The sequence below is a fragment of the Merops nubicus genome, unplaced genomic scaffold (assembly GCF_000691845.1).
Source record: "Merops nubicus isolate BGI_N331 unplaced genomic scaffold, ASM69184v1 scaffold5223, whole genome shotgun sequence".
Lineage (NCBI taxonomy): Eukaryota > Metazoa > Chordata > Aves > Coraciiformes > Meropidae > Merops > Merops nubicus.
In genome coordinates, this window is record NW_008599461.1 from 96,351 (window position 1) to 122,186 (window position 25,836).

At 38.2% G+C, this 25,836-nt stretch overlaps 1 protein-coding gene across 1 annotated transcript in view; it reads left to right on the forward strand.

Annotated features, from left to right (window-relative positions):
• PREX1 (phosphatidylinositol-3,4,5-trisphosphate-dependent Rac exchange factor 1) overlaps positions 1–25,836 on the forward strand; it is a gene marked incomplete at its 5' end in the record, with an annotated part of 92,866 nt that overhangs the window by 32,541 nt on the left and 34,489 nt on the right. Inside the window, 9 exons of the mRNA XM_008937383.1 lie at positions 1–61; positions 3,391–3,506; positions 4,494–4,643; positions 7,998–8,145; positions 12,235–12,335; positions 15,894–15,997; positions 16,686–16,735; positions 19,613–19,688; positions 24,670–24,742. The exon at positions 1–61 is cut by the window's left edge and continues 97 nt beyond it. Coding sequence (XP_008935631.1) covers positions 1–61; positions 3,391–3,506; positions 4,494–4,643; positions 7,998–8,145; positions 12,235–12,335; positions 15,894–15,997; positions 16,686–16,735; positions 19,613–19,688; positions 24,670–24,742 — 879 coding nt within the window. The remainder of the gene's footprint in view (positions 62–3,390; positions 3,507–4,493; positions 4,644–7,997; positions 8,146–12,234; positions 12,336–15,893; positions 15,998–16,685; positions 16,736–19,612; positions 19,689–24,669; positions 24,743–25,836) is intronic.

Here is a 25,836-nt window from a genome sequence, read left to right on the forward strand (position 1 = left end):
TCCAGGAGAGAATGTTCTTTCTATTTGATAATCTACTGGTCTATTGCAAGAGGAAATCCAGGTGAGTCCCTGTCTTTATGGTTTTATAATGGGACCATTCAGAAGTTTTATAAGTAGAAAATACGATAAATTACTGATTGCTCTGCAGGGCTGAGTCACAGGTGTGACTTTGTTATTGACTATTGCTGTTATTTAGACTATGTGAGAAAGAAGTCACTATATGGCAGGATAAATATGCCAGACAGTAATGGGGCCCCTACCCTGAGGAGTGTGCAATCCAAAGGCAGAAGTTGATAGAGTGCAGAAAAAACACAAAGTGAGTTCTTACAGCTGGACAGCTTCCCAGAGCAGATGGGTCTCCAGGAGTGATGTGGAGAAGGAGGCCTTGCCAACTTCTATTGTGAGGTCATTCCAGGCAGAAGAGGGTGATGTGAAAAATGATACAAAGCCAAGAAAGGAGAAAGAGGAAATATTAAATAGATGCAGGACACAAAGGAGTGAGGAAGAGAGAAATATTTAGCAAATTGCTGTTCAGCATTTGCAGCCCATGTGCTCTGGGAGTTGACTTCTTATCTTAGTAACAATTTTTTGCATCATGTCACCTCATCAAAGCATTATTAACATCTACTACTTATTAAAATAGCACTGAGTGTAGAGGAAAATTTGCTTCTGCAGTGATTATACTGTACTTTAGTTCTTATACTTTTCACCTTCACAGCTCCAGTCTCATTCTCATGTCTTGGTCTTTTTCTGAATTTACAACACAGTCTCCAGATTCTCCTTCTCCTTCCTTTTCTATAATATCTTCCCCCTTCTTCAAGTTACAGTTCTTTACTTGTTGGCCAAGCAGAATGGCCAACCAATTAGAAATTCTCCATACCTGGAGTATTCTCCCCTGAGAAGATCCTCATATATCAAAATTTGGGTTTATTTCCCATTTTTTCATTCAGTGGAAATTTTGGAAGCATTAAGCCAGGAAAAATAATTTCAGTAATGTTCAGGCTTTTTGTGTGGATAATGCTGAAACCATGTAACATAAATACAAAGTATTAGGTGAAATCTACAGTAGACATTATTAGAATGTAATATAAGCATTTAAATTAAATTTAAAAAGCATACACAATTCAATCTTATATGACTTTTAATATTGTCTAACTGAAGCACTCTGATTCTGCTGAACTGAAGCAAGAAAGAATAAACATTTCATCTTGACACTTTACCAGACTTGTCAAAATCCAAACTTTGATATGAAACAGTTCAGAAATTTGTGTCTTCTAACAGAAAACTATTCCTTAAAAAAGAAAAAAAAATCCATTTGATATCTAATCTCTTATTTCTTCAGAGCTCTTAGAAACTGGTTTTCTAGTCCTGTTTGTAGTTCAGGTTAGCCTACCCCCTCCTGTGTTGTCCAGACATTTTTCCTGGAAGACTAAGATTTAGGAAAGAAAATGTTCTACTGCCTTTTAAGCAACTCTCTGTTTTTATACAGGAGACATTACTAAGCTACTCTATAGTCTGTCTTGATTTTGGAGGAGGCTGCTGTGAAACTTTGATTTTCCCAAAGGATTGATATTGTTTATCTTTGTCTAATAATGAACTGATGAAATGTCCAGAATCTGATTTCCATTAAAAAGTAGAATATTTTATTAAGTCTGCTGGGAATTGCCTAATGTAAAAGATATATTTAGGGATAGCTGAATGACCTTAATTTTGGATATTTCTCTTGTCTGGCTGCTATTTATAATTAGTCCAGGATGGAAATTAATGTCTGTCCAGTTGTGCTGGTGTGCTTATTTGGCCAGCTGTTTGAATATAACCGGACATGTTAATAGGACAGGGATTTTTGAAAAAAAAAAAAAAAACAAACAAAACAACAAAAAACACACAAACAACAAAACAAACCAAAAACAACACAAAAAAAACCCTGTCTATGTCTGTACCTAATTTGAAATTGAATAACTTGGTTCTCATCTTACTTATACTGTGTTCATCTTGTAGAAATCACTGGAGTTTTTCTTGACTGAAAAGTGCAATCAGAATTCAGGCCTCAGCCTTTGATAAGGAGTCAACAGTGCAGTGATTAGAATTTAAGTATTGTGTCTTTTCACAATAGCATAAAGTAGGAGTAGTGGTGGAGAGACCAATCTAAGATATGTTTAGAATCAGCATTAGATCTGTGATTTTAGATCTAAGACTACAGTCTCCTCTTTTGCAGAAGCTTAGGGAATTCTGACAAACTGATGACATAGATTTTCAGGACTGAGTATTGTTTTGTGTTTTTAGCAGGATCATAGACTGCTATTTAAATTGAATCCTGATGTCAGGAACAATATGTTTCATGTGGGGAAATGGACTGAGTATTTAAAGGGTTCCACTAAGGCTGCCAGTCATCTCTAGGAAATGATCTAATAGCTCCAAGATCTCAGTCTCTGTCAGCATGAATGGATTTAACTATGGACCTCACTGAATGCATATTTGTCAGTGAAGTTAGTTATAAAAGGAAAAACTGTTTAGAAAAATTTGGAGTTTCTCCTCTCACCTCAGTTTTTCGTAGGTATTTCCCTTTGACAGAAATTTTCTTCCCAGCTGTTTTTTATAGCAGTATTCTTTGAATCTTATGAGTTCCTGGCAAATTGCCACAGCAATCCCTTCACTGTACAGACTTTGGAGACCTGCCATCTCAAGTGATGGTCATTTGACCGGTTGTTTTTTGGTTCACATAGCAGGGCTGTTCTTAGATATTTGAGCTCAGCAAGTGTCAGTTGGATAGTTTTAAACCTATTCTAGACAAAAATCCAGAAATAACTAGCAATGAAAAATGCTTTCCTGAATTTTTTTATAAGACACTTCAACAGAGGCACTGTAAAGCTTATGGATAAGGATGTAAACTTGGTGTAAAATCACCACAGGAGCACTGTCACAAATGCCACACAAAATGGCATTTAACACGTGACAGACCATGTGACACTAGTGTCTCTACAAGTTTCATCTCATTTGAAACATGATACATATACCACAAATTTATCAAAGCTTTAGAAAAACAAAAGAGGCAAATGTAACATTCTGTCAGGTGATATTGCAGTTTTTATCCCAAAGCTGTGTGCAGTTCAGTTTTACTGTCATTTCCATCAGTCATCAAGACTATAACTTATAAAATATTCAAGGCATCCTGATCTTTACATAATCTTGAAATTATTGCTGTACTGATTCAGTTGTATGCTTATCTTTGTGAGCTGATTGTTACAGTGATTTAGAGTCAGAGATGTGGTCAAATACCACAAAACACTATGTTGGAATCCTTTTTTAATAGTCATAGCTGAGATTGATTTATTCATATATATATTACACTGTTTGCTTATGTGTTGCTAACAGTCTAAATCCTAATTGCAGAGTTACTGGGAAAAAAGCATCTAAACGGACAAAGTCGATCAACGGGTCCCTTTATATCTTCAGGGGCCGAATAAATACAGAAGTCATGGAGGTGGAGAATGTGGAAGATGGAACAGGTAAGAGACCAAATGCTGCCTTTTAACAGCACAGCAAGTCCATATCTTGTGATGGAAGTTGGTACAAAAGTACTTGTCCATCTCCTTTGGCAAAATCTGGAGTAAGCTACGTAGCTTCTGGTACCTTCACTATTAGACCACCTTAGGTATTTGAAAGACTGGACATGCTTTCAGGCAGTAGTCTTTCATTCTGAAGTGACCTTAGGAAGAATTTGTGTACCCAGAAGCTTGTCTATTTTTTCTCCTAATCCAAGTTAATTTAGTAAAAGATACTTTATCTTCTTTCCATCCTTTCTTTTCTTACATCTTAAGCCATGACAGCTATAAAAACAGATCTTGTGGATCTTCTTCTCATTTAAAATGTTACCAAATATTAGTCTTAGCATCAAATCAGTAGTGTGGAATGTGGCCATGAACGGAATATGGGAATGGCAGTTCTCTTACAATTCTTGTGTTGTGACACGGGCAGGAAGACTGGATGGGTTTCTCGTTTCATCCACAAAGGCCATGCCAGCTCCTGCACCTATTGTGATAAGTCAGGAATTAATATTATGTCCTCTAAACAGCTGGCACATAGAGTTCTCATGTCCCGTGGACAAAAATTTCTACAGTGCAAGAACTTCTGAACTTTTCCCTAGAAAGTTCAGAACAAATTACCTGAACGGACATCATTGACTTTTTCACTAATGTTGTTGTATTTAAAATATTTTCGTTCTTTTTCTGAGGTAAAATTACAAAGTATTTCTCTTAGGACTAAAACTTTCAGTCAGTTGGAACAGCCTAGCCATGGATACTTCTATTAATACTTTTACTTCAGGAGTGGTAACAGCCAGTCACATGGACAGTCAGTAAGACTGATGCATGAGGAACACCTCCAGAAATCAAGCTCTTCAAAGAAGAAAACTTTAATTAAGGTGTCCCACACTGATTTGATTAAAGTAACAGGCCTTCTATTCACTGTGTGCATTGTGCTTTGGGTTTTTACAGCAGATTACCACAGCAACGGCTACACCGTGACAAATGGCTGGAAGATACACAACACAGCCAAAAACAAATGGTTTGTCTGTATGGCCAAGACTGCAGAGGACAAACAGAAATGGCTGGATGCTATAATCAAGGAAAGAGAGCAGAGGGAGAGTAAGTGGATAATGTATTTTCTAATACACTAAATGTTGCACAAAGGAAAAATGTATATGTGTGTGTCAGTATCTGAAAGAAAGAGAAAAGGTTGCAGCTTTTCTTCCTTGAGCTGGATGACAATCTGTCCTTAATGACAAAGAAAACCAAATGATTTTAAATACTTCTAAATGGGTACCTTGAGTTTTTTATGGACTTTTGTCAGTATATTTATCAAGTAAATAACTGACCAGTGTCAGTTTCATTGGTGCATTGAATTACTGTGGGAAAAATTACATTTAGTCAATTTGGGGGTGTGTGTGTTTATTTGTAAATGAGAGAAAATTGTATTGTATTTATCAGTAAAAGGAAAGAAGAAAATCCAGCTTGCAGCCTTTTTCCAGAGGTAGTGACACAAACTCATTCTCACAAACTCGGCCTCCATGATCTTGAAATAAACAAAAGAGATCATAGAGGAAATACTCTAGAAATAGTATACTTAGAACAGTGACAAATGTATGCAGATGCTTATCACTTTTATATTTTCTTGTGGAGAGAAAGAAAAACTAAGCTTATCATGAAACAGTGCTGTGCAATAGAAAGGAGCAAGCTCACGAAGCCATGAATCAGGGTGGGTGATAAAAGTTCATTTAAAAGTCAGAACTATCTTCCACAAGTGAACCTGCTTCCCCCTCTTTGCTCATTGGGAACAATAACAGCCCATTGCCAGAGAAAATGACACATTTTAAAATACTTTGTGCCTGGCTTTTCAAAGCATTTCCTCTCTCTGGACACACAGCTCCATTAAAGAAGTAATTGCTCATCTATGCGAATATTGAAAGAGGTCAGTCTGTAACCCTTTTTTAGTAGTGTTTTCAGAACTTGTCCTTGCTAAGCAATAATGCTTTAGATTTGTAAAGTATGTTAACAAAGTTACAGGTCTATTATTGAAGTTTAATGAAAGCAGAAAATCTAAATCCTCTAATGACCTTTGAAATCCAAAGCTTATTTTTTATGTTACAGTACTTTGCCCTTAATCTGGTAAACACAGTGCACGTTGCAGTGTTATTTCTTGCCGTGGAATATAAAACATTTCTAACATACTTCATCATCTATAAACACCAATATACCTTTTGATAATAGCAAGGATACAACCTTCAAAATGTAGATCAGACATGGTGTAAATTAAAAAAAAACTACCTGAATGGAACAGAAAGAATCAGTTTTAATTTTTATGCATTGGTCAGTTCTGCATCCCAGTCTAAAGATTCTGCTTTTCCACATGATATATTTTTTAAAATAAAATACATTTCTTGGCTCTTACTTTTACCCTCAGAGTGCTAAATCATATCCCTAAAAGTGACTCTCCATTATATAGTGAATTTTCACTTTTTGAGATCACTAGTGCTCTGTGGAATTTACTGCACATCAGGTAAAAGGTCTGAGGAGAGAGAAGATTCAATAAAAAGAGGAAAGACAGGACTAGAAAAACAGACTGTGTATAAACAGGGGTCTTAAGAATAAGGGAAGATGACTGAAATAAACATTAGGAAGGGAAAGGACTATTCCTTAATCGAAAGTTTCTCAAAGTTTCCCATGCAGCATTGGCTAGTAAGAGCAGGGGTTTTTTTGTGATGCTTTTTGTCGTATGGTTTTATGATGTGGCAGCTGATGACAGACACTTGGAATAAGCATAGATATTCTGGCAGACATTCCAGGCCTTACTGGAAAATTTCCTTTGGATCAGAGTACTTGCAAAGTTACAGAGATATCAGTGTTTGGATTAGAAAGCTTGGTGAGATTCCGAATTCTGTAGGATGAATTGAGTAGAATGTGCATTCCAGTCTGCCATTTACATCAGCGCCCTGGGAATTCAGTGATGTAAGACCAGCAGGAAACATGTATACTCTTACACAGGCTGGTTTCTGTCACAAATTCACATTGCAAATTAGCCTCAGCTACACGTGTCAGCATTCACATTGAATTGGATCACAGTACTGGGGGAAGAAGAGGATGGATGAACGGCAATAAGCCAGGAGATTTGCAAAGCCAAAACCTTTAGCCAGATATTGGACACATAAAAGAAATACTGTATTTGAGAGACAAAATGTTGTGTAAGTCTAATTTCTGGAACGTGCATTTTAAGCCTCTAAAACAAGTGCATTAAGTGTTTTTAAACAGCTAGAAAGCAGGTCTGGTGACACAGAAGACTACTGATTAATTTCGGTATCTTGCCATAAAGCAACAGGATTTATGTCCAGTTGGGGTAAGCTGCTTTTCCCAAAGAATGTACAGTTTTCATTTTCTAGCCTTACACTGATCACTTAAATTCTGCCTCATGTCTATCTCTGTAAAAATTGGACACTGAACTACAGGGCCAATTCACGCTGCCTGTTTTCAAGCTGATCTTAGAGATATCTAAAATCTCTGCCTTTGTTTTGGACTCCAGAGTTGCCTATATGTCCAAGTTCTAGAATAACGTAACCAGTAAACAAAATTATTTGCCAAGTCTAGAAGAGACAAAACATCTACAGCAACAAAACAGCTTTTCTCATTTGCTCTCCTCCTAAAGCAATTTCAAATCTAAAGGGAAGAGTGGCAGAAAATGCCATTTATGGTGATATTTGTAACATAAATACCTGTTGTTTTCAGAGATCATCCTCCTGACTCTAGCAATTTGTAAGTCAACATGAGCTATGTGGAAACTCATATATAACAGATGTGAAATTTTCTCTGTATCCCATTATCTATCAGTCTATAAATTGTTCAGTATTTCTTTCATTGACTGGATAATACGACTGTCAACCTGTATTCTTAGCCTAGGGGTATTAGTAAATAGTCTAATTAAGAAAGGATAAGAAAATCATGTTCCTGTCTAGTTTTGATTTATTTAAGGATGTGAATTTGTTTTTAGCACTTTTCTGTTTTTTCTTCAAGTAATAGAACACTCAAAAGGTCATCTGCTCTGTCAAGCATTTAGCTGCCTTGAGTAAGTCTTATGCTGGCAGTTATTTTAGGGTCAAAAGTGAAATTGCAGCAGGAAATCACTTTCAGAAGGTATATATTTTATCTGGCTTTGGAACTTCTCCATATTCTGTAATCCATTCTACTTTGTGTGATGTGATGTGATGTAACCACAAGTTTAAAGCTACTTTTTAAAATGGAAAAGAAAGCTGCAAGCATCTTGGTGGTGCTAAAATCATGAATGACAGTTTTGTACAGATAAGTAAATGATACCATTTTCCCCTTATTTGGAAAATAAGTCAGTTAATTATTGTGTTTCTGTCATTTTTCTGTTTCGCCTCAAGTTTTGACTTTGACCAAACCCTTTGTCTGTTGTTAAGGATCTGAAGAAATTTATGCTTTGCATTCCAGGTTTGAAACTGGGAATGGAGAGGGATGCGTACGTCATGATTGCAGAGAAAGGAGAGAAGCTGTACCAAATGATGATGAGCAAGAAAGTGAACCTTATCAAAGACAGGAGGAGAAAATTAAGTACAGTTCCCAAGTGCTTTCTTGGCAAGTAAGTGGCATTTGAATTGAAAAGTCCCCTTCATACCAATTAAAAGAACAGACTCTGAGTTTTCTGAGAGTGATGTTGTGAGGTCAGAATAGATGTGCTTTGATGTAGCTTAATTGAAAAGGCCATAGCCTGCATTGCAGTTGTGATTTATTAAAATTGATCATTGATTTCTGTTAGGCCATACGCAAGCTGTGCAGTGACAGCCTTTGCTGTTGTACAGTAACTCACAGCAGCTGTTTCAAATTGGCAAAAGGAAGAAGAAAAAATACCTTAACCCCCACAGGCTCAGAGCTGTTGGTGGCCTAACCTGTATCCTCCTTTGCATACAAGCAAACGCTGACCAGGTGATTTTAAAATCCAGCAGAACTGTCCAAGTCTTAGGATTCTATTTAGAAGTTTCCTGTTTGTCAGTGTAACAGACACAAATGAAATATTGTGCATCAATGGACCTGATGCATTTTTTAGAGGTATAGGGCTTTATTCACTAGAAAAAAACTCAGTAATGCTAGATATTGCAAAATAATTCTTAAGAATGTCATGTATGAAGCATTAGAAGAGAGACTCCATGGATGAATTGAATCAGGGATTAGATATGTTAGCAGTGGGGCTGTTGTAGGAAAACATCCTGTGTTGGACACAGAGAGACACAATAGTTGACCTGAGAAGCCTTTTCCACCTCAGCTGCTTATGGCTGAGACGATCAGCTATGGGAGGAAAAAAGTTCTAAGAAGCAGATTATCCATTCATTCCCCTGCCCTCCCCCTGGTCTCTGCAACAGCAGTTTACAGGCAGCTTTCCTTGTGCACAGGGTGTGGAAACGATGCATTGTCTTTTGGCCTGACAGAAGGCAATCTGGTAGCATAGGCTGGCGATACTTCAGCTATTAAAAACATTATTTTGGGAAGTTTGGCTGCTGTTTTCTTCACACATGTTCACCCTGCTGGATTCAGATTGCAACCTTTAGGCCCTGATTCAGGAGGCATGATAGAGGATTTCTTATTTTCCATGCAACAAGAAATACCAGACCAGAAACTGAAGTTCTTCCAGCGCTGATGTATGCGAGTCTGTTGTGGATTCCATGATATTTTACTTAGTTTCAAGTCTTCCCTGGGATTTCCTACTACTCCTTTTTCTTTTAAAAGATGTGTTTTCTTACATGCTCCACAGTCTGTCCTGCTCATTGCCCACAGCTTGTTTGACAGCCACCTAACACTCCAGTAGCAAGGACTTGACCTGACTTTGCCAATGAGTGACTGAGCCCAGACACCCACATGCATCCTGATCTGTGACAAAAACGTTATTTCAGCCTTCCCAACAGAAATGACTCTGCTGATACCTTCTTAACAGTCACTTGTTGGTACAGTCCAGGGCAAGTCAGTTGTGGGCACCTCAGTCAGTACAATCCAGTCATGACTCACAGACTTCTTGTATCATTCCTGGGGCTTCCCCTGAGCAATGTGTATTGGGAGTGACCTATTCATTTTTTTTCAGACACTCCTGCCTAAGAGAGTAACTAATAACTGTGCTGAGATGTATGTGGTGGTTTTCTGCTACATGCAACTGAGAGTAATGCTAAGGCTGCAAAAAAAAATTGTCTTGGTCTTTGGATACCAGGTAGCATATAATAATTCAAGAGATAAAATGTGTTTGCTGACAAAGAAGCATGAAGCAATCCTAATATCTTCAGAAATATCATATGCATTTATTTTTAGGACTGTTTATTGAAGTTAACTTCAGCAATTGGCTTGCTTGAGTGCAAATCCATTTTCCTAACCACTCCTCAGGTGTACTGGCATTTAAGCACGTGACTAGTGACGCACTGGGAAAGGTGTGTGTTGGTGCCAATTTGTGTAAATGATACGCTTGCCATGCTTATTTTCAGTGCTGCACTAAACTGATTGCAAAACCTGGAACTGTATTGAGGTTGTAATAGAGAGGATCTGTTAAACTCGGGAGACTCCAAACATAGCTGATCAGATTGCACAAACCTGGACGGCTTGGATTTTCCTGTATATTTCTTGAGCCGAAACCCCGCTGTTCTAATGCCCTTCATTTCAGCATTTTAAGTGGGAGGTGGTGCCCTGACTCACATGCCAGATGAGAACTGAGCATGGCAGCACTGGGAAGTGAAGATACTCTCAGTTACATTGGAGGACTGCTTAGGACAAGATGAAGAAACAAATCAAGTGTTGCCATCCAGGTTTTGAGCTGATACTTTTCTAGCAACATTCCAGCTACCTGAAAAGTCTCGTGGTATATTTCTGGAGCATGCACTTTTCAGTGCTTATAAAGCCTTCAGAGCAAATGATGCTGATTTTGGTTATGAATCAAATGCCGCAAAAATCTTGAAGTAGCTCTTAAGAAAACCATCCCATGGTTCTGAAGCTTCAGGGCTGTGAGAGTAGTGTTCTGTTATTTTCCTTTTTCTACTTGTGATTTCAAACTTTAAGAAGACTGCCTTATATTTACAATACAAGTAAACTGTAGGGACACAGTTCCAAATAAAAGAAGCAGGAAAGCTAACAGGGTAGCAGTGTTCTGCTGACGTTTTGGGCGACTGTTCAAGTGCTGTAAACTGCTATAGACCTATTGCACTTGATGGAAATATGTATAGCAACTGGGCATCTACCCTGCTGGGTACTTAACGTGATTACAGCCATTGGCCAGCATGTCTGTGATGGAGAGTATGTCTTGTATTCTCAGTAATGAATGTGGAAGATCATTCTTATCTTCCCTCTGCAGTTTATATTGTGTTTCAGCTTTTAAATACTTTTAGAAACAGTTCAGAATCACTGGGAAATTGAGAATGAGCTTTCCTTAGGGGGTGGAGTCTGACTCATCACTACAGTACTCTGGCTTTAGGAGTTTTACAAAACTCTGCTGGTTTCCATGGGATTCCCCTGGCATAGTTGAATAGATTCTGCTGCTTTTTCTACACTGTGACAGTTATAGAGTAGGCTGTCAGCAAACTGAAGTTTTCAGTACTGAAGTTGTTGTTGTTGTTATTCTAAAGGCAAAATGCAAATACTACCTACAGCTTAGATGACTCAGCTGTGATAAACATGAAGAGACTAAAAATACTTCATTCAGAGCCCACAAGTGGAAGCATGGATACTGGTTTTGATAAGCAGCAACCCAAAGCAGAACATTGGCAAGCACCCAGGTGGTTTATTGAACTCAGATTTCCCATATGTCACTCTACTTCCGTACATTCCTTTTGTTCTTCTCTATGAATTTAACACCTTTCTAGTATAATCACTAATTAACCTGGCAAACAGCTCAGCCCCCTAAGGCTTTGGCAGTGCTGTATTCAGGAGGCTTGCAATGCCCGTTTTTCTGTACTTACTGTTTCTAATAGAGTAACATCTTATTTATCAATTTTTTGGCTTTTATTCTGCCCATATGTTCTGTATGAGCAGGCAGACTTAGCACCTTTTGCCTATAAATTAGATGCATCATTTATGTATCTGCCAGGCACCCAGTAAATGACCTTAAATTAAGCTGGCAGTGGGACCTGTGCTCTCTTACTGCTCTGTGCTTGAATTCAGTAGGCTGAATCTTCTGTCTTAAGTCCTACTGTGATTCCATTGAAGCCAATACAATTACACTACTTGGAGTGTGTGGGGCAGAAGTCAGACCCAGTGAAGAAAGGTGAGCCTGTGTAACTAAGTCAGACCACAAACACTGCTTGGAGGGACAGCTTGGGTACAAGTAGCTGTTTTTCTCTGTCCAACTTTTTTTCTCTGTCCAATTTAAGATCATCCATTAGTCTTGCTTTGCTTTTCTCCTTTAGATGTCTGAATTGCTCAATTAAATAAGCATCTTTATAGATCCAGCCAGGTCTTTCCTTTTGTGTGTATGCTTACTGATGAGCTAAAAGGGATGGTGGGAAAAGTCATGAGTAGATCATCTGGATCCTTTGCAGAGTATTTCCTGTAGAAATGTAGGAAATTGAGCCACCTAGTAGAGGTGTTGTCAGTTTTCACACTCTCTTCAAGGAAAAAAGTCTCCTCTGTGTGGTTGATGACTTGCAGAGGCATCTGTTCAGAGTGAAGAAGCTCATTATTTCTGTTCTGCTTCCCTTTGCAGTGAGTTTGTCTCTTGGCTCACAGAAATTGGAGAGATAAGCAAACCAGAGGAAGGAGTCAACCTGGGACAGGCATTATTGGAAAATGGAATCATTCATCATGGTGAGTGCTCCATGCCATAAAGGGATGCCAGATTTCAGTAATGCCCTAGACTTGAGTGTGGAAAACTGACTGTAGTTGTTAACATGTTGTTCAACTACTTTCTTGTACCATACTCATCAAATCCTCAAAATGTTCTATAGCCTTTGGAATTAATGAGTGGGGCAAATTTATGTCATGAAAATAAGACTTTCTGGATATCTTGAATGTGTTCATGCCTGCAGTTGCTTGATTTCTCTCCATCATCTTTGTTGCAAACTATATTAGGTGTATATTCCTTTGTACTGTGCATATCTGAAAATCTGTAGTGACCAAACAATCCCGCTTCTCATCTGAGAGATCAGCAATACAGAGGATAGTTGCTCAGTGCTCTTTTAGAAAGGGGCAAACAGAGTGAGGGGCTCCAGACAGGGGGTCATTACGAAACTGTTTGTCATAAAGAAAAGAGATGATGGCAGGTTTGTTGTGGGATTTATTCTTTGCAGCTCATTTGGCAAAGAAAGTCTCTTTAAAATAGCAATGCACTATATTTCTTCATCACACCCAGCAGATGACCTTGAAGTGTTGTAATGAGGGGTATTTTGGAAGAGTAGGATAGTGCATGTAAAAGTGCTGCATGACCAAAATAGCGCAAGATGCTCGTTTGAAAAGTTTCTGTGCTATCTGCATTTCTACTAAACCCAGATTACAGCCTTTAAATCCAGATTGTCCTGCTGTTTCCTATTGTCTCCATATTGCATTATGCAGAGAGAACATCATAATCCTCTTCTAGTTAAACAGCAAATGCCCCAGTGTCAACATTCAGGTGAGTTTAGCTGCAAAATGCACATCAAAGGAATCTGGTATATAGGTCTTGAGTCACCAGTGGTCTACATTTCCATACAAACCAATTTAAGTATGGGAGCCATTTGATTAGGGTTGTCTTGTTTTAATCTCTTGGTAACTCAAATCCACAAACTTGTCTTTCAGGTGACAATAACACTATTAAGAAACGTCTCTTATCTTCTTTTAATTAATGTGTAGAGAAATCCAATGTGAGCAGTACCATAACCCTTCATGCACACACACTTCCACCTCCAGGTACATACTTTCAGGCACATTCAGAATTTGAAGAACTTGGAGCATGAGCTCAAAAGCAGTGAATTCTTCTGAGTACTTGGCCCTAGCTGTGGCCTGAGAGAACTGAAACACTGTGGCTCCAATGTGCTGGGATCCCCCTTTGGATGAGGAATGCTCTTTTTAGCTCATGCTTTGCTGTTGGTGTAAAAAGCTCTCCTGAGACTTATGACTGTTTACCTTGCTGTGACATCTTACTTTGACACTTTCAGCAGTGTCCTTTTTCTCTGAACACAAATTTACAGCTCAAAGTTGTGCTGTTATATCTACTGCTTCCTTTATTCAGATGCCCTGAACAAGCTGTATCTGGTTTGGTTTTAGTATTGCCTTTAGTTAGAGTTCCTGTTGTTAATGTCTCCAATAACAGTTATCACTAGGTGTTGGAAAGTATTTGCAATGCTGCATTTACTTAATGAAATATCCCTTGAGATTTTGATAAATTATTGAAAATTAAAGTATGTGTCTCCTAATATAGCATGAACTTAAAATTTAAGAACCACAATGAAGCCTTTACCCCTATTTTGTTAAGCAATATCTTTTTATCTTTTGTTTTCACTTGGCCTAACATTACTGTCAGGTGAAAACTGCTGATCTTCCAGCACTCCTGAGAAGCAGGGCCATAGAAGATTTCTAAATGCTGAGCTCTGTGTGTTTTATGACTCAGTTTCCTCTGTATCTCCTTTAATTCTGGCTATTTTATCTGAGACTGCTGATACAGAAGTTCTTGTACCTGTCACAGAGAGCAGAAGTGGTCAGAACCTCATCTGCTGTGTGCCAGACACAGAAGATGCTTTCTGCAGGCTTAATTCTCAATTGGGTTTGGAAATATAAAATCCAGAGCATGAAAGAAGTCAATAGCTTATACAGCTTAGAGATTCCTCTGTATACAAAAGGTTGAACACCAGATCCTGCAAATGTTGTTTTATTCTGTGAAATTAAGGAAAAATGCCACCAAACCCAAGTATTATGACCTTAATTATTAAGGTATTAATTATGACCTTAATTATTAAGGTCAGGATGTCCTATGTAATGAGGGAAGAATTTAAGAATTTCTGGCGTCTGCCTTATAGAAAATTTAGTCTGCAAGGGGCAGACTAAATCTCAAACTGAATTCTGGTACTTCTGAGTCTGCCTAAAACAGCTGAAGTGTCCTTAGTCATCCAGTGCAATCAGTTTTCTCAGGTTAATTAACCTAGGCCCAAGATGCATCTAAAATAGTGTAAATCCAGATTTTTCTCTCAGTTCATCAAATGCTGTGCCTACATTATGAAATACTGCATACAAAATAATCAAGGATGCTCCAGCACAAGTATCTGGCTGTGGTTTTGTTACATTGGCAAAAGCAGGAAAGATTACAGTGACTAAGCAACCCCACCTATCTCCTGTCTGCTTTGGTTGCTCTTCTCTAGATTTTCTCCTTCTCTACACAGTTGTGATTGGTCTCTGTTAAAACAAGCTGTGAACAATGGCATTTCTATACTACATGCTGTAAAACTTGGAAGATACTTTATTATTTATATTGAATTTGAACGAGCATTGGCACTTTTTACTTATAATTACCACTTATTTACTAATCAGTGAAACAAATAATTTCTACTGGTTACTAAATTACTGTCTCTGGTATGAGAATTTCCCACCTCCATGTTCTGTTGAAATAGTTTATCTTTAAGAACAGAGACAGAATAAACCTATGTATGGTTGGATATAGACTTCAACCCTCTACCACAGGATAAATCTGTTTGAAACTGAGTGTGGTTTTTAACATTTTTTTTCCTGATTTTGGCCAGTGTTTCTTTTGAAGTGATTCCTTTTCATGCTGAAACATCTTTGTATCCTTGTCCTTAAAGACTATCAGTATACGGTATTACCCAGTAAGATTTTAACTGCCCTACTGTGGAATAGCTATTTTGGGTGAAAAAGCAGTCTTACAGAAATACTACTTCATTTTTAGAAGGAGCTCACCATTAAATGCAAGAACCAAGGTAGAACAATACCTCTAAGAGCTGTAGTTCCTCCCACCAGCATGCTTCTGGTTTTGGAGTTGCAGAACTTTGGGCAATTGCAATAATGACCTTAGTGCTGTGATAACTGGTGTAGTAGTGTGCAGGCACTTTCTTCCAAAGGTATCAAAAAAAGTCAGATAGTCCCAATTACCTTCACTAGGACTGTTTCCAAAGCCTTACATAAATGGAATCTGGTGTAAGAGGAAGAAATTTCTATTTTATTGGAGCTGGAGTATTTTAGAAAAGTGATTTTGTGGGTGGAGCTATTCAGAAATGCACATAAAAATATATATAGAAAATAAGGGGAAATTTGAAGAGCTGTGTCCTCTTTTCAGAAAATTATAGACACGAGCAAATGCTGAGATGTAGACTTACAAACTGGCCTATGAAGAACATGGCAGGAGAGAAAAGACTAATTTTAATTATCCTACTGGCAATTTAGTTTCAGATAAGCACCAGTTTAAGAATGAGCAGGTGATGTACAGATTTCGCTATGATGATGGAACGTACAAGCCAAGAAGTGAATTGGAAGACATAGTGTCCAAGGTTTGTATTACCATTCTTAGATGGAACCTTGTGATTTCCATCAAAAGACTTTGCTCTGTATCTGAATGCTGCTTATCTTTGTTGTATTAAGCTGTCCATCCTAATGCCATAGGAGACATTCCCTCTAGGGAGAGGAAGCAGGACTTTGCAATAAATAACAGAACAGTTATGACTGCACCCCAGACTGACTGCAACCCTAATATAGTTAAAAAAAGGCCTTAAAGGAAAACAGTAGGCCATAATACAGAATGTCTGCTGAAAATCTGAACATTATGGTTCAGGGAGATAGAAGAGATCAATATTTAACTACTCTTCCTGATAATTGTATGTCAAATGAGTTCTGCTGATCCCATATCTGCCCATATACCTTTAAATAAATCTGATTTCTTCTTATGGACATCATTTCATGGCTTTCATGAGTTAGTCATGAGTAATGATTAATAGAGAAAATTTTGGAATGGAGATGATTTGAGATAAAAGAACAGTTTGTTTTTCTTTTTTTTCTTCTGGAGAGAGTGAAGGAGAATGTTTGACACAGAAGATAAGAGAACTGTTATGAAAACCAGTTAATCAGTAGATAATTCCAGCTGAGTAGAGGCATCAGTGTCCAGGTTTTGCTAGCTTTAGCTAGCCAGTGTTTCTTTGAAAAGGAAAAAACTGATAACACTGTGCATCTTTCCTCCTTCAGGGTGTGAGGCTCTACTGTCGACTGCACTGCCTGTATACTCCAGTGGTAAAGTAAGTTCCCCTTCATAATCCCCTCATATATATTATCTGGCTTCTTTAAAAGCGTGGTGTTTACTGCTGAAAACTGAATCTCCTAGGCTGTGGTCCTTTAATGTCTTCTTACCCTGTCTTTTTGCCCCTGACAAACCTAATGTTAGCCTAAAGGAGTTAGCTTTTAGCCAAGGTCATTGTGCAAAGCCTGTTACTTTCTGCTTGTGCCTTTGGACCGCTGCTTTCTCTGCTGTCTTCACACTGCTGATCCCTGCAAGCATGCTAGCAAGGTTGGTGAGACCTACTTTTCTGGTATGACTTTCCATCTAGAAAATGGGTAAAACTGCTTGGAGTAGCAGGTGAATGTGCCAAGAGGATCTGGAGAAATCACAAAAGTTGTCTTCCGTGGAAACCTAGAAGTTGCCATGTAGCCTTTGCCTTTATGGTTTTCTTTTAAATAAACTCTGACACTGATGTACTTTGAGGACAATATGATATACCCCACTGGAAACAAAGCATGCCACTTAGGGAGCTGATACATAAAAACTAAAACCTCTGGAAAAATCTGAGATTAAAGAAGGTTCTGATTATGCCTCTGATCTACTTCAGAGAAGTTGTGAGGGTGGGAGAACTTGCTCCCACTTACACATGTGATAGACAGTACTTGAGTGTTTAGATGAGCTAGGCCCTGTGAAAAAGGTCATACTCCTCTAGTTTCTGTGAGACAGCAAGGTTCTGCCAAAATTTCACTGGTTCCCACCATTGAAATGTTTGACTATTCACCTGCAGCTCATGGTTCTGGATAACATTCTATGCCCTACTCCTGTTCAGGCTAGATTGAAATGGAGGGAAAAGTCAGTGAATTCATGTTGAAATATTCATCCTGACACACATTTAACTACACACTGAAAGACTGGGCCTTGGACCAAGATACTGATGCCAGCTTATTCAAAACTCTAGCTCCATGTCAGCATCTGTATGAAAATGGTGGGAGTAGCTTCTCACAACCTGGAAACCCCTACTCATTAGTACTCAGTATTTTAATACATTCCTTTATTGTTCTGACATTTCAAAAGCACATTTTCTCAAGATAAGAGTGTGAGGGAAAAACTGCCCAGAAGACTCCCACAGCTTTGTGCTGGGTTTAGCACATTACTGGAAGACAAGTCAAAAAATGTGTGTAAGCACTATGAGGAAACCTTTTGTTCTGAGGACACACAGTTCTGGAAATGCTGTCATGTGTTTTGGTTGGTTTGTTTTGGTTTTTTTTCCCCAAGTTCTGAAAGTTCTGCTTCTGTTTCTAATTCCTGACACCCTGCTTACTGCAAACACACAGGCATTTCTACTGCATTTATTTACAAAAGCCAGTCACAACATATTTATATCTGTAGATGATTAGTAAAAGGAACATGAATATGATGGAATTTAGATGGTGGTTTGACGTTACATTTTTAGAAAAAAAGAAATATGAAATAGTGTGATACTATTGAAAGAGCACAGATCTGTTGATTTGACAGAACTGAAGAATAAAGTCTTCTCTTCAGCTGCTGTATAGATAACATCCGGGCTCCAAAACAGTCACAGTGGCTGTGAAAGTTTTCTTCCTCAGTCATGCCAGTGGAGCTCCAGCTTGAAACAGAACGACCACCTCCAAGGGTGAGAGAGGAATTAGTTCTTCATAGCCCATTCAACATTTGGCCTCTCTACTGAGAGTCTCAACAAGAGGGAGCCAATTAATGCAAATTAATTGTGGTAATGGCTTTTGTGATGTGGAACTAGGAACTGGATCAAGACCACAAAACTTACTTCACACGGGCCAGTAAACAGCCTTAAAATGGAAAGAGCTTTTCATTCCCTCATGAGTTGGATTAAATCCAGTGACCTGGAGGTGAAAGGTGTTAGAGCCCAATGTCCTGAGCCACATAGTCCTCTTATATTTGTATCAGAATTCTTTAGAAGTATTTTATGAAAAACTGAAAACATTAATTATCTTTGTGGCTCTGAGAAGAGGAATGGAAGAAAACTGCAAACAGCAGCAAGTTACAATAGTTTCTTTTCCTTGTTTCAGGAATAGTGCTGCTCTCTACAAGGGCTGTGTGTGAGATGGTGCAAGTTCTGTTACAAGACCCGAATACAGCACTTCTTTTTTTTTATTTACAATGGCTGAAATTATCTAAGGACATAAGGAACACTGTGTACTCATATTTGTATCTGGCTACTCTGTAGCAAGAGGGAGTAAAATCTGAACAGATGCGAAGGGTCAGGAAAATCTCTCTTGGCAGAGCAGTCTAAAAGGTGCTTAATTCAGTGAGCCTAACGAAAAGGGGGCACAAAGGGAATACGTAGGGTCACTGTCTATGAGCACATTGGTGGGTAAACACCAGAGAACTATTTAAGCTTATACATAGGGCTGGCACTGGGCCAATAAATGTAATCTGGACATGATTTAGGATGGGAGCTAGAAGGTGACTTACAGACAGAAGAATGTGATTTTCAACAGAACCGATCGTGGCAATATTCTAACCTGATTTAAAGCAGCAGCTCAGTACATCTGTGAAAAGAATGCCCTGGTTGTCTCTGGCAGGAATATGAGCTCATGAGGATGGCTTGAAACAGCATCTAGAGAAGTTTGAAGTAACACTGCTCTGTCTTGATCTGAAATACCCTCCTAATTCAAGCTGTTACAAAAGTTTAAAAACTAGTCTTTTCTAGAGAAAAAAGAATATCTGCTTCTTATCTTTGTCTTATTTATTTGTGGCTGGCAGACTCTTTTTTTCCCATCTATAATTCTTCTCCTTTCCTCAATAATAGTAGGTCACTAGTATATGTGGGTTTAGAGGTTAAAAGAATTTTTTACCTTTTTGTCCTGATTTTCCATTAATTCTCTTTCTTAATTAGAGACCGTGACTATCACCTAAAGACCTACAAATCAGTAATCCCTGCAAGTAAACTAGTGGATTGGCTTATTGCACAGGTAAGGAAATTTTTGAGATACTGCTGTCTTTGACAAGGAACTTAATTTTTCAGTTCTATTTAAAAGTAAATACAATACATTTATCTAGGGAATATGACAACATAATTAAACGTGTTCTGATTCTTTGAACTTACAATTTTATGCTTTTTGCTATTGTTCATTTGGTGAAAACTTGTCATTTGGCAGCATGGAGATGAAGGGAGGGTGTGCCACATTGCTCCCGCTCACAGAGGCAACTGCACATTCTGGTTTTGTCTTAAGTGATGGTCTGATTCACAATCACATTGCATCCTGTAGTGTCAAAAATGACATAAAGGGAGCCTAGTTGGAATGAGAATCAGACCTCTGACAACCAGGGATGTTGTCCTTCAGAAATGTTTCCCGCAATTGCGTTTGACATCCTGCTACATTAATAAGATTGATATGATTTAAGGTTGTTCCATGCCAAATAACTGAATGAGAGTGGAGTAGACAGTTGTTTTCCTGTTAAGAGCATAGAGGAGAGCAAGGATATTAGTACAGATATTGTCATATCAGTTACACGTGATTTAACTGGGTCTGCTTCATGGAAGGCTGAGGGGTTAAAAAATAAGTCTGCTGTGGCCAAAGAGAGGTGTAATCTGGCTCATCAGGCCAATAGAATTGTTAATCATACAGCTATAGGCAGTAGAAAGACTCAGTAGCAATGTAAAGCATCAGCTCTTGGTCTGGAAAAGGTAGCTCATTTCCTTCCCCATTTTTCTTAATTGTGGTAGGTTAATGTGGCTGTTAGTTCTCCTGTTTACTGAACTCTGTATTAAGAATGAACCAGAACATGCTACAGTCAGATATGGACATGCAGAAGACTCTAATTTATATATTGTGTGGGTGCGTACGTACACGTGTGCAGGTGCAAAGATGAGGGAAATTTCTTCTGTGCTTAGTTAAAGAGGAACATTGTTAAATGGTTAAGTTGGTGTCAATTTGCCTGTAGATCCTTACAAATAGTAACTTTCAGGGGGGTTTGCTTGAAGTTTTCATACTTAGATGGAACTGTTTTCTGGCTACCATTTCATACTTTGGCTGTATTAGCTAACAACAGATTTCAGTGGGAGCTAATGAATACTCAGCTTTTTGAAGAGTAGTGTACTTATTTAAATGCTCAAATACCTACCTTTAAGTTTAGGCATCTCTTTGTGAAAATCTTAGTAATGGAGTCTGATCTGATTACTTGTTACGCAAAAATGCTGGGACATATTTATTTCTGTTTCCAACAACCAGTTTTCATCATGATTTTAGTTTATAAATGGTGCACAAAAGAAATTTGGATTGTTGTTTATGTTAGATTTAATGACATAGGGGTGACCATCCTGAAGGATAGTCTTTCTCATTTCTGTTTGCAATTTAAACTATAAATGCCAGTTGGAGCCCTCCTTATTAAGAAAACTGTTTCTCGTTTCCTTGACCTTTACAAATATTCATAAGACTCAACAGAGCAAAAGAGTAAGAATTTTTTTTTTTTCAAATCAAGAAATGGTAACAATTCTAGTTTGTACCCTGATTCTCCTACCTGGAGACTGTTATACTTCTGAAAAGAGGTAAGTTGGGTCCTCAGTGAGGCTTAATGTTGTGTACGTTTGAACAGCTGTATTCAAACGTGGCACGTGTTGTTATCCTCCGTGTGTTGTATACACTCGGAGTCTGGGACTGCATAGGCATTAAGAGCTCTTCTTATTAGATGTTCAGAGCATTTGTGGCTCTCTAGACATCAGGATTCTGAAGTTGCTGATTGTCTCTGACCCTCAGGTTTATTAATAAGGGTGCTGTGATATGCTAGAACAGATTATTCACTCTGAAGGAGTTTTTGCATGTGGGAGAGGATGGTCAAGGGATATCCTAAAGACTTAGAGATTTAATGCTGAATTTGCTTGATGTCTTTTTATTGTTTATAGAAGTTCACAATAGCTGGATACTATTGCAGTTAACCCCATAGTATATCTTAGTGTCTCATGCACAACTTGCCTGAAAGCATTAAGTATGATGGTGCAGAGAAGCACATGTAAGCAAAGGGCCGACTGGAGATGGAAGAGTTTAGAAGCACAGAGTCAAAGCCTGGGAAACACAATGCTGATACTAGAGTTCTCTGCAGGCATTACTTTAGTGTCCCTTTGAATGTAACAGAGAAATTAATTCAGTAGTGAGAGCCTGAAAGGAGAAGTATCTGATCCATATCATGGATTTAGACTGAAAGTGTCTGAATTATGGTCCCCATATATATATTTAGAGGTAATCTTTGAAGGGAAGGGGCTCATTCTTTCATTGATTCTGGACCTTCTCAGCTTCATTTTACAACCTAATCTTCCACTGAGAACAAAGAGGATCACAGACCTCATGGATGTCTGAGCTCTTGGACTTCACAGAATGTTAGGTGCTACTAAGGGTGCTCTAGACCACCCTGCCACAAAACCAGTACTTTTGTCATCTGGCTAAAGATCTATATCTGGACCTCCAGAAATTATCTGTGATTAAATACTGCCAATTGAGTCCACCAGTCCTAAGCCTAAGAAGCTTACAATGGCAATTTTGTGGAAGGTGGAAATAAAGAAACAAGTGCAAAGTAGAAACCTTGTTGGTAAGAAGCTTTAGGTCTTTTGTGCTGGTGGGTTTCATCTTTATCCATTGATCCATCCATCCAACCATTCCTTCTTTCTATTGCAGTATATATTGCACCTCTCTGTGCATTGCATTTCTTTAGGTTTTCTTCTTGCTTGGAAGGAACACTTCATAAGCTCAAAACTCTTCCATGGTATCAACAAAATATTTAAAAGTAGTTTGGTTGCTTTTCCTAATTTATCTGTGTTTGTCTGCTTTCTTTTCTCCTACATGGGGGTTGTAAACAATCTAGGTCAGAGACCATTGTAATTGCCAGGCTTATGCATCTCAACACAATTAGCCATGAACCATGATTAGGGCTTTAGACATCATATCATTACCAGAAGTGAACAACAATAATACTAATAGTAATGGTGGCAGTAGTAATAGAAATAATAGTAGTATGCTCTGGACATGATTCTTTACTATGGTACTGACTGTACACTGTTTCTATAATTCTGCTGACTCAAATTCCATGATTGTGTCTGAATAAACCTAAGTTATCTTGTCAAATCTGGTGTGTACCTAGTTTCGTATCCAAGGTCTGTGTAAAAACTTATGAGAGACATGTTCTATCAAGATTGTAAGTGGTTCTTTTTTCTTAAGATTTTTGTTACTGCTTTCATTGTATTTGGACAAATTGCTACATAACATTTAGACATATATACAAATGAGCTGAAATGATCTATTTTAAGTTAGTTTTTTATAATTAGATAATGTTGTTTTGGGAGGGGAATGTTTTGAAACCAAGTTAACATCATCAGGCGTAGCTAAGTCTGGTTTAGAGCCTTCCTACACTAAGATTTTGTTCCCTAAACCAAAAGTAGATTCCTAATGGTTAAGAGAGTAACATTAGAAGACATTTTTCCTCCAGTTTGTTTACACTTGAAAGAATAAATTAGAGTTTTAAGTCCCAGCCTCTGTAAAATAAACTACTCATCCCATAAAGTAGCACAAAGCAAGTGTTGAGAATTGTCGCATGACAGGATGTTGAAAATGGGGGAAAACTTATGGAGACTTGAAATTAGTTTATATTAAAAGTTTAACTTCAGGTTCATTAAAGCTCTTCTCTTGGCTTTCCTTGTGTGATTACATAACCATGCAGTTCCTTCAGAACTGCCTTGGTCTTTCTCCTACCAAGACAACAGTATTTAGTTCTTATTGGGTAAATGTCATGCCATTATTTTGCTCTCAGAAAGTCTTTTCGACAAGAGCCAGTAGTGCTGCTCATTGGCAAGACCCAATCCTGTTTTATCCTGTATTTAAATAGTACCTTTACACCATAGCAATGTTCTTTGCCAATATTTGCCTGGCAAGTAGGTGCTGCTCTCCTTAGTAGGACATGAAGTAGGACTGACAAGATCAGAGGGCGTGTGGTCTGCAAGTACCAAGATTTTGGTTCTTTGGTTTACTTAAAACAAAGTCAGCACACTAGTGTGCAGTTGCTGTTAGAGCTTGGGGATATCCAGTTCTCCAGATGGAGGGGAAAAAAGGAAGTGTAATACTTGTGTAGGGTATGGATTCTAATTTAGTAGGACTAAAAGTAATACACTGAAATTGCTCCTCTAACAAAGCAACAGGTTCCCTGCCTGCTGGAATGAACTGTCCAACTACTTTGAGTGAGACAGAGATCCCAGATGCCCATTTGGGGACTGGGAAGCAGGTAACCTTGCATCAAGTGACCAGTGCTCACAGTGTCTTTCATTTGGGTAAGACTAGTGGTGCCTCCTGATTTTTACCAGCACTCTTTATAACTTATGTACTAAAAAGTACAACCAGCATGTTTTTAGAGTCTCCACTTGTGCTGCAAATTAGCAGATACATAGAGAAAACTGGGCATTTCTTGTATTTAACTGAATTGTAGATGCAAAACTTAAGACTGCCATTTCAGATAAATTTGCAAGTCCTCTTTGATACTTGATTTGAAATACTAAACTCAGGGCTACAGATAGTGAGAAACTGAAGCCTTTGTTCATAGGTCTGTGTAAGAAGAGTGCCACTGCAGTTGTAACCAGTCTGAACTTTGGAGTTCAGGTACACTGGGTTTACTCAGGTTTTTCTCCTTTTGGTTGAGTGTAATGAGATCTTATAGCTTCTTTCTCTAGGAATGAGTTTTATTATCTCTGGCTAATGGGTCCTAAAGTCAGACACTATTTGCAAATAAAAAGTCTTTACACTGAGATAATATTATGTCCCTTTGTGGTTTAAACAACTACTGTCCAGAATCCTGGTCCTTGTCCTCCTGGTTCCTGTAGAAGGCAAAGGCCTGTAGAAATTGAGATGTGGCCAACTGGGTAGCTGTTTTAATTTCTTGCTTAGGAAGATGTAATATTTATCCTCTTGTTTCTAGGGAGACTGTCAGACTCGTGAGGAAGCCGTCGCACTGGGTGTTGGACTCTGCAATAATGGCTTCATGCATCACGGTAACACATCAGTATTACCTCCCACAGCACATTAGAGGAGCTTTTGCTTCAGTCAGACTAGCTGACTGTCTGAAAATCCCTTTTCTGTAGGCTGTGCAATACATGTATACAACTGCAGGCATCCCAGCAGGTCCTTCTAAAAAGCAGTCTTCAAGCTTACACAAAATGTCTAAGCCCTAGTACTTTCCCAAATGAATCCCCTTGCTAATAGTTATGATATAAGCCCTGAAGTGATTAGACAAGCTAGAAGGGACATGTTTTTTCATGGCATCTCTTTCAAGGGTCATCAGACCAATGCGCAAGGCAAGTACTGTCCTGAAATATCATCAAGAAATGTCAGGCACAAAGTAAAATGGCCTAGTTCTGTCCACTTGGACAACAAGCACAATCCTCAGTGCTGAATCTCTGACACTTCCAAATCTGAAGTGCTAAATAGCCAACTTATACATCGTTCATCCTCAGTGATGCTGCTGCTAAACTGGGAAAGTGAAACGACATCTGTATCAAATAGCACAAAGTCCCTAGAGTGAAACTCAGTTTGTCCAATGAAACATCAAGATCAGTCATAAATAACATTTGCTCTCCATATTTTGAATAGTGGTTTTGTAAGCAGATTATTGTAAATAACTAATAGAGAATTTGCATAGTATTTGATAAGAACATAAGAATAATTGTTTTTCTTTAAAGAATTTGATCTGGTTTAAGCCCTGTAAACTTCTGGCATTCATAGCATCCTTTGGCAAGGAGTTCTTTTGCATAAGTACATGTTGAATGCAGTTGTTCCTCAGCTTTTAAAATTGACTGTTGGTGAAGTTTAAAGTCCCCAAGTCTCATATTTGAAAAACATGTTAAAGAACTTTGTTGTACCTTCAAGAACTTCACAGATCTTATTTCCCTCTCAATTCCTTTTTAGGTTGAAAAGCATTAATCTATGCAGTCATATCTCTTTAAACAGCCATTTTATCCCTCTTTGCTCCTTTTCTACTTCTACCATACTCTTTTTGACGTGGGAAAGAAGCATAAGGTTTTGAGTAGCTTCTTTATTCCAAGTAGATCTTTTGCATTTTGTATGCATTCTACATGCCAGGGAGGTC